General features: G+C 29.9%; 1 protein-coding gene across 1 annotated transcript; it reads left to right on the top strand.

The window, feature by feature from the left end:
* Positions 1 to 1,669: 1,669 nt before the first annotated feature.
* On the top strand, positions 1,670 to 8,926 carry LOC123663943. The gene is made up of 7 exons (XM_045598582.1): positions 1,670 to 1,882; positions 2,011 to 2,088; positions 2,288 to 2,435; positions 7,260 to 7,474; positions 7,555 to 7,632; positions 8,040 to 8,187; positions 8,734 to 8,926. Exons 1-7 carry the CDS (start codon positions 1,670 to 1,672, stop codon positions 8,904 to 8,906), a joined length of 1,053 nt encoding a protein of 350 aa, XP_045454538.1. The 3' UTR covers positions 8,907 to 8,926.
* Positions 8,927 to 9,461: the final 535 nt, after the last annotated feature.

Here is a 9,461-nt window from a genome sequence, read left to right as displayed (position 1 = left end):
GTCGTACAAGACAATTTGACATTTATTTAATATTTAATTTACCTTATTTATCATGATGAATGAAAGGTAAAATCAGAATCTGATAGCCTTTACGTGACATTTCCGCATGGTGCTTTTGTCAACATAACGTATAAATGAATTCGGTGAAAGGCTTTGAACGCGCTGCGGTTAGTTCTCGTAATTTCGTTGTTGAAATCTATAAGCTGGTATTTTGAGGTTTTCTCTTTACTTACCTCGTATTCGATCTAATATTTTCTTGATTTATACTATACATACATACATAGCTGACCTATCATCATTACATGCATGTGTGACTGGAAAAGTAATATCAATATTAAATGCTGTCAAAAAAGTTATTTTGACGGTGTTTTTTTTCTAATTTTATTTATGTATTCCATGTAGAGATTTGTGCTTTTTACTTAAACCCTTTACTCTTTATACTAAATCATTATATAGAAATAAATATATTTTATTACAAATTCAATTTAACTCTGTTAACTTGAGGTTAAAATATAAATTATGACAGTACAACAAACGTCTACCAAAACTACGTTACGACCGGGAGTCCATAGATCCTTCACGCTCTTTTATGTTTTGTGCTTGATTATATTCATTTTTGCTGCTTCAGTTTTATAATTTGTAAACTGTTTATGAATCTAAGGCTAATAAATAAGTTTACTTTCTTTCAAATGGTTGCATTTGCTCGCATACGAAAAAAAAAAATCGACTTTAAAAAGTTATACAACGTCGGTAGATAACACAGTATTAAATGAGACTACATTACACGCACCACCTTTCTATTTAAAAAAAATCATCGGAATCGGTCCATCCAGTCAAAAGTTTTAAGGTATCATACTTTAAAAAAAAAATACAATTCAATTGAACGTCTCCTTTTTTGTAAGGCAAAAAGTAGTCTTACTGTCAAGAGATCCGTTCGTTAAATGTCACTTTTTTCGATGTAAGGAATATTTTAGTTTATAATTTATAAACAGTATCAAATACGAAATTATTAACGATACTCTCGATAGCTGCTGTTAATCCCGAACTGTTATTGACATTCAGTCCAAAGCACGTTCTGACGTGACTTTGTGAATAAACAACACCATAAATTACACTTCTCGCCTAAATCAAAGGAAACGCTCCGAAGAATTGAAAATTTTTAAAAACTTTCACAATGCAATTTAAAGTTAAAAACTTAAACGAAAACAATTCTCATAAAAACATAACAAACCGCTATAAACTCGTGTTAATTGTTATGTACATTTTTGGTTTTAATTTCAAAGCATTTAAATTCTTTAATCGTTTTAAAGTTTTGTCCGTCATCTATAGCCTATGTTTGATTATTTTTACCTTTCTTGCTACCATTTACTCTAACGAAAATTTAAATTTTTTGCATATTTGTTCCCTCGTTGAATATATCTTCTATGTTCTCATTCTTGTCATCTATAATAGTAGACTGAATGAATTTTCCGCTAAATTATCTAATATTGACATCCATTTAAAAGTTAACTATGCACATTATTTCAGGTCTAAAATAATATTATACTTGACTATTCTGATTGTTTGGGTTACAAGGATCAGTTTTATGACCATCTATTGTATGGGCTTCAAGTGTTTTACAATTTTTAGTTTGTTTTTGACCAATGTCTTCGCATTATTTGCACTAGACATGAACAGAGTGTGGCGAGTTCTCCTGCTCGATATTGTTCGATATAGACTTTCTTTACTTCGAAAAAGATTGGAAAAAACATCTGGAGTTAATTATTATCTTTATGTAACTAATAATGAAACATCAAGAAAAAATAAGATCAAATTTTTCACAAAAATATATAGAGGTATCGCTGACATAGCTGACTTAATAAGTCCTGAAATTCACGCGTCTGTAAGTATAGAATTCTATATGTATATGTCATTTTCTACTCCAGTATTGGACAGTCTAAACACTAAAAGATAAAGTGATGTGTAAAAAAAATAAAGTTATTAATAAGTATTTTTTTTTTTAAATTTTAGATGTTCGTTAACATCGTTTGCGCCCTTCCGAAATTAATTTTCAACTGGTATCATATTTTATTGGTTGTTAAAGGAAGAGTAAGTATTTTTATTTTGCTAATTTATCAGCAGAATATGATAAACAAAAAAAATTGTTATCAATGAAGCATCATATATCTTATTGGTTATTAAGAAATGATAAAATGACAGCGTTTGTTTATTTGGCTTATAACGCTCGTGATAAAAAAACCGTAAACAATATAATAATAATAATAATCAATTATTTTATATTTTTAAGGAGGCAATGGAATCGATTGGATTTTCGGTTATGGACATAATTCAAATATCTTTTCTTCTGTTTTCGCCTTGTATTGCCGTTGAACTACAATTGGTAGAAGTTGAAAATCTTAGAACTACTTTGATTCATCTTCTGATAGAGGAAACAGGTATGTAGTAGTAACAATATTATTGAATTCTAAGATCACTTGTAATATTTTGGGGTAACCATTCCACAACTGGCTTTTTAAATGCACAGTCCGAAGACGGGCAGCAGCGTCTTTGGTACGATGCAACCTGCGTTCCCAGCATGGTGACTATGGGCAAAAACCTTATGAGTTTGTGGCAGAATTTTCGGCCATCGCTATTGCTGGCAATGGCAGCGGTCGCCCTAACGATAGGGCGGAGGGTGCTTCGAATCACCGGATCACAGAAGGCTGCCACTTAGATTGCGCTGCATATACCTGGTGGTAAGCGATTACCGTAGCTTATAGATGTCTGCAATACCAAAAGCATCGCAGGCGTGTTGCGTTGCCGACCCTATTCCCAATTCTCCACAGGAATTCTGCTTACCTTACTCACCAACAGATACACAAAACTGCTTAAAAACAGCATTATTTAGCTGTGATCTTCTGTGAGGTCGAGGGTTTACCCCAGCCGGGCTGCTCCATTTTTTAAGCAGGAAATTTCCTGCCGCTCCCTACCTCAGTTTACAGGCATAATATGATTTTCACTTTCAGACCCAAAAACACGAGAAGATATAAAAATATTTCTTACATACACAAGTATGCGGACATTTCAAAGCAGGATATGGCGATGTATACCGTTCAACATATCTCTACTAGTCGAAATTGCTAATATTTGCTCCTCTTCGATTATTGTTGTTATAAACCTTACACATTTATATGGCTAAAATAAATATAGAGCCGTAAGAAGCTTAAAATATAATATTTATATACAAATATACTTTTGGCCTGAAATATACTTGTAGCTTGTTTTGAAATTAAGAAATTCTAGGCAGAAAAATGATCCCTTTAGGAACGAAGTTCCTAATGGGGCGTTGCAGAGGGCAGGAACGAGCCGGCAAAAACGTCTGTAATGTTCAATAAAAGCGTAAGATTTTTATACATAGTCTATGTATGATGGCTATATAGTGTCTAATATATAGTCTACGTGATGACTGTTATTATTCATTATTTATCGTTGTGTCCATTTATTATAAATATTCTTGACGATTAGCAGGAAAGTGGACATAGGGTGCCAATCAAACCACCAATTGCAAATTCATGCGACGTTTCGATCCTTTATTGGACCATCATCAGGCATCTATAAAATATAAAATCATTGAAGAAAGCTGTATACATAAACCAATCCACAACAACAACCAAACAAAAAGAAACCAAATCCTCAGTACCTTTACATACGGTAGTCAAAAGACATCTCCCCGTCAAAGTTCTTTAAGTAAGATTCTAAATTCCAATACATTATATATTATTTTTTTATTTTAAGTTATATTCGAAACTGTAATCTCTAAATTTTGAAAATTTAAACTACAACATTTGAATTTAATAGGTAACAATATGCACACTTTTAAGTTATTAAGTTTTTGATTTTACAATTTCAAGGCATCAAATTCTCCGAACTTGACTATTGAACTGCATCTAAAACACCAATCATATATGTACACACAAAACCATCAAAGACTGACAATATCTGCACAACGATCAACAACCAACATTTTATATTACCTTTACATATGTTAATTAAATTTATAATTTTTTTCCTCCTATTTTGGTTCCTTTAATTTATATTATTTCTACCCACATGTATTTTTCTTCAATTTTATATATTAATTTTTATTATTCATTATTTAAATTGTTAAGATTTAAAAAATATTAGTCATTTCTTATCAAATTGTCATTAAAATTATGTCATTTAAAATTGGCTAGTTACACTACAGTAGTACTACTGTTATTATTATTATTATTATATATTTTTGTAAATCATTGTCAATAAAATAAAGGTAATAAGACAATTTCTTAAAGTAGTTTTTTTGATTTTTACCGATACAAAATCATAATAAAAAATGTATACCCGAATAATTATTTTTTCTTATACCTCGAATAGAACTTTAAATTAATATTTTATAATAAGGAACTTCGTTCCTATCTGGTGTCCCACAAACACGGTTTTTTAATTTATTTAGTAAATTATATGCTATCAAAGCCTTTTAGGATTTTAAGTTTCAAGAACTTAATAAATCAATTTGCATAAAGCTCCGATTATTCTCCTACATAAAAAAAGAGCCTAGCAGGGATGTTACAGACTGAAGTGTAACAAATCATTTTGAATTTCTAGATATCGTCTGATTGGTGTAAAATTTTGTGATTCAAATAAAGTTATTGGAGTCTAAATATGATTAATTTATGATTACCGAGTAGAGAGAAAAGTACATAATAGAGATTTGTATTTATGTTCTTGCTTAAAATTTTCAATTTCAATTTATGTACATAATTATATGTTTTATGTTATAACTTAACTTTATGATCTCGAACACTGTTGATTTATAAAAGTTGTTCGTATATATGTATCTATGAGGCTATTAACATCATCAAATGGTAAGCATTTAGTATGTCTTGGCTTATATTTTGGTTACTTAATTTAATTACTGTTGAAGTTATTATGATAATAACAATTCTTCGTATTAAAATGTTGTTTTATTTACATTACATCTGTATTTCGTTTTTCATTGATTCATAATTATATTTAACAAAAAGATTTTACTGACGAATTTTTCGGAATCAATCAAAAGTCAATCTAGTTACGTATAGGACAGTTACGGACCTAGTAACCGTTCTATAACTTTTCTCGGTATAATTGGAAAAGTATATAAGAAATTCATTCTACCAACTGAAGAAATTATCGCATCAATCAGCAGTTTGAATTCGGAACCGAATATTCCTTTATAAACCAGGTGCACCACATTAGTAAACACGTACTAGCTGGGTTTGGTAAATTTTAGATCACACAAAGAGATTAGCAACATTTTTTGATGTCACAAAAGCATTAGACAAATAAAGGATGTACATGGACATATAATGGCTTATATAGCTTTTTAAAGGTTCTATCCACAATAACTATCAGATAGTATCGTGTGCCTCATATGATGCTACTAAAATAACTGGTCTTCGAGTTGGTATTTGAGTATTCTCATCAGCTCACAATTTGCGGTGGAGTCTCGCAGAAGTCAATGGTTTCACCGTTCCTGTATTCGCTTTACACGAACGATATCTTAGTACTTTTACAGTAACAGTAATTCATCATAAAAAATCCTTCATTACATCTAGCTGCTAGTGTAATAAGCTTGTACTTTGAAAGGAATTGCGCAAACGTTCTTATTTATTTATCATTTATCAATTTATCATGTTGCAATTAGATACCTAAAATATATTTACGTTAAGTATCTTTTGTTATTGAACTCTATCTTTATATTTATTGGCCTGATACTATGTAATTGAGGTAGGACACAGCAGAAAATTTCCTGCTCAAAATAGAGCAGCCAGACTGGTGTAGTACCTCGATCTTACAGAAGATCACAGCTAAATAATACTGTTTTCAAGCAGTGTTGTGTTTCTGTTGGTGAGTAGGGTGACCAGAGCTCCTGGAGGGAATTAGGGATAGATGTTGCAGGCGTCTAAAAGCTACGGTAATCGCTTACCATCAGGTTAAATTTACACTTGTCTGCCGACCTAGTAACATTTGAAAAATATAATAATAATAAAAATTCTTTATCAAAGTTTCGTCGAAGGCAACTAGACATTTAAATAATATTTATCTAGCGAATGAATGATCAAATCAGAATCAGATAGCCTTTATATCGGGTTTCCACGTGATGTTTTTGTCAAGAGAATGTATAAACGAATTCGATGAAAGGCTTTGAAAGCACTGCGGTTTGTTCCCGTCATTTCGTTCTTGAAAAATGTAAGCTACCATAAGTTATTCTCGTTACTTATTTCGTATTAAATCAAATAATTGTAAGTTATAAATTTATTTCACTTAAATTTTATAATGTTTAAAATTATTTTGAGGGTATTCTAAAAATTATTACTGAACTTATAGTAAGTTGTGTCATTATTTCATCACTTTGTTGATTAAGCTGTTATTGAGATATACGGCTTCATAAACTTTAAATTAACGCACCCAAATAAGAAAAAAAAACTTTAAAAATAATTTGCAGTCGCTCATATGACATACGTATTTTACAAGTAATACTCTAAATAAAAGGTGAATTTTTAAAGAAAAAATTATAAACAGTATCAAATACGACATTATTAACGATACTCACGACAGTTCTGTTAATCCTGAATTGTTATTGACATTCAGCTCGCAACACGTTCTGACGTGTCTTTGTGTTAAACAACAGCATAAATTACACTTCTCGCATAAATCAAATGTTAAAGTGAAACGTTACGAAGAATTGAAAATTTTTAATACTTTTGCAATGCAGTTTAAAGTTAAAAATTTTAACCAAAACAATTTTAATAGGAACATGATAAACTGTTACAAACTCGTGTTAATCCTTATGTACTTCGTCGGTTTTAATTTCAAAGTTTTCAAATTATTTAATCGTTTCAGAATTTTGTCTGTCATCTACAGTATTTTTTTGATTATTGTTACGTCTCTTTCTACTGTTTACTGTTCCGAAAATTTCAACTACTTACAGATTGGGTCCCTTCTTGAATATATTTTCAGTGTTCTCATTTTGATCATCTATAACAGTAAACTTAACGAATTTTCAACAAAATTGTGCAATATTGATACTTTCTTGAGGATCAACTTCAAGTATTATTTTAAGTCTAAAATAAGATTATTCTTCACTGTTTTCATTCTTTGGGTTATTAGAATCTGTTATACAACCATCTATTGCATGTGTTTCACTTGTTATACCATTTTGATTTTATATTTGATCAGTCTCTTTGCATTATTGGCTCTAGATATGAATAGAGTGTGGCGATTTCTTTTGCTCGATATTGTTAGACATAGACTTTCTCTACTTCGTAAAAGAGTGGAAGAATCATCTGGAGTTAATTATTACCTTTATGCAACTAATAATAAGACATTGAAAGAAGATAAGATTATTTTTTTTACGAATTTGTATAGGAATATCGTCGACATAGCTGATTTAATAAGTCCAGAAATTCATGCGTCTGTGAGTATACAATTAATCATTTTCTACTTCAGTATTGGACAACCCAATAACTAAACTAAGTTTTTTTTTTTTCATTTTAGATGTTCATTAGCATCGTATGTACTTTGCCGAAAATAATTTACAATATTTATCACATTTTATTGGTCGTTGAAGAACGAGTAAGTATTATTATTAAAATATTAAAGCTAATAAATAATACCAAAGTATGGATTTCACAAAAAAAAAAAATAAAAATCGAATTTACAATATGCGGTAGACATAATAATTTTGTTCCGATACCGTAGCTTATGGACACATCCAAGTATGTAGCCCTGAACACTAGGAGTATGGCAAGTGTGTTGTTGACCCTAGCCTCAATCCTCTCCAGGAGCTCTGTCAACCTTACCACAGAAACACAACAAAATATGAAAAAAAAGTTAAAAACAAGTGATTTTAAATTGTTTTGGTAAAAATTATTTTGACTTAGAAAGATAGTAAAGTGTCTGTAGAAACCCTCAAGAATGACTGTAATTAAGGGACAATCTGAAAAAATTATTTCAACAATTTTTTTTATTATATTTTTAAGGAACCCATGGAATCAATTGGATTTCTACTTATGCACATAATTCAAGTATCTTTTCTCTTGTGTTCGCCTTGCATTGTCGTTGAACTACTTCTGATGGAAATTGAAAAACTTCGAACTACTTTGATTCATCTTCTAATGGATGAAACAGGTATTTAACAATATTAAAAAACCATATTTTTTATATTTTTCCACCTTTGCATGCTTATTTATTTTGTATTTAATGGTTTTAAATTGTATTTCTTTTGTGTGCAGTAAAGTTTTAATGAAAAAAAAATATATTCCAATTATGCATTATTTTTACTCTTATTATAGAATATATCCACCTTCTATAAACCGTTATTTTATTTGCTTTTACTCTCCAGAGTAATATTTATAGGATCCTATTTTTTTCAGTTTAGCTTAGTTTGATATACGACACAGAATTTTATTGATTATGGTTAAGGAAAAATTTATTATCAAAAAAATTTATGACAAATTCACATACATTAGGAATTTAAACAAAATTTATAATTTATAATTTAGCGAGTGCGAGTTTATACAAAAGGAAACAAAGTGAGAGGCATTCTGATACACAGCAGACACAGCGATTGAATGCGCGTATGCAAAAAAAAACTTACAAAATCTTATTTTGATAAAAAAATAACAAATAATAAATAAATTAATCGATTTTTACTGACAAAATCTTCATTTTCAGATGCAAAGACACGAGAAGACATACAAGTATTTCTTACATACACAAGCATACGGACATTTCAAAGCAAGATATGGCGATGTATACCGTTGAACATATCTCTACTAGTCGAAATTGCTAATATCTGCTCCTCTTCGATTATTGTTGTTATAAACTTCACACACTTATATGATTAAAATTAAATACATAATAATAATAATAATAATAATGTATTCTTTACTGTAGACCAAAATATAAACAAACAGTAGTATCTAAAAAAAAATATGTACAAAGTCGATCTTATCGCTGAAGAGTGATTTCTTCCAGATAACCTTTGGGCACAGGACACGATATAGTAGTGACGGATAAGAAATAGTTAGGAGTTAGTGAAAAAAAGTCAAGTTATTGATGAAAAGATTGACGTGACTCTATAGAATCAAAAGTAGCTATCAAAAGTTAGCGTCAATCTAGCGCTAGCGTATTGACTTAATACTTATTTTAATAATTTGTAAAATTAATTATTGCATTAAATATATTGTTTTATCTACAATACTTCGACATGTCATAATCCCTTTTATTTTTATATCTTATACTAATAAACGAGCAGTTTTTGTATATATATTTATATATATATAATCTGAATCTCGGAAACGGCTCCAACGATTTTCATTAAATTTAGTACGCAGGGGATTTCGGGGGAGATAAATAAATCTAGCTAGGATTCATTTTTAGAAAATGTCTTTTTATCTCTG

This window comes from Melitaea cinxia, chromosome 21 (assembly GCF_905220565.1).
Source record: "Melitaea cinxia chromosome 21, ilMelCinx1.1, whole genome shotgun sequence".
Lineage (NCBI taxonomy): Eukaryota > Metazoa > Arthropoda > Insecta > Lepidoptera > Nymphalidae > Melitaea > Melitaea cinxia.
This window is presented reverse-complemented; position numbering and strand designations above follow the sequence as displayed.

Excerpts from the sequence above, each read along its gene's own strand:
- LOC123663943 (XM_045598582.1), top strand. The coding sequence starts at position 1,670 with ATGAACAGAGTGTGGCGAGTTCTCCTGCTCGATATTGTTCGATATAGA. Across the intron at positions 2,436-7,259 it reads TCTTCTGATAGAGGAAACAG|ATATGAATAGAGTGTGGCGA; the intron begins GTATGTAGTAGT and ends TATTGGCTCTAG. Across the intron at positions 8,188-8,733 it reads TCTTCTAATGGATGAAACAG|ATGCAAAGACACGAGAAGAC; the intron begins GTATTTAACAAT and ends CTTCATTTTCAG.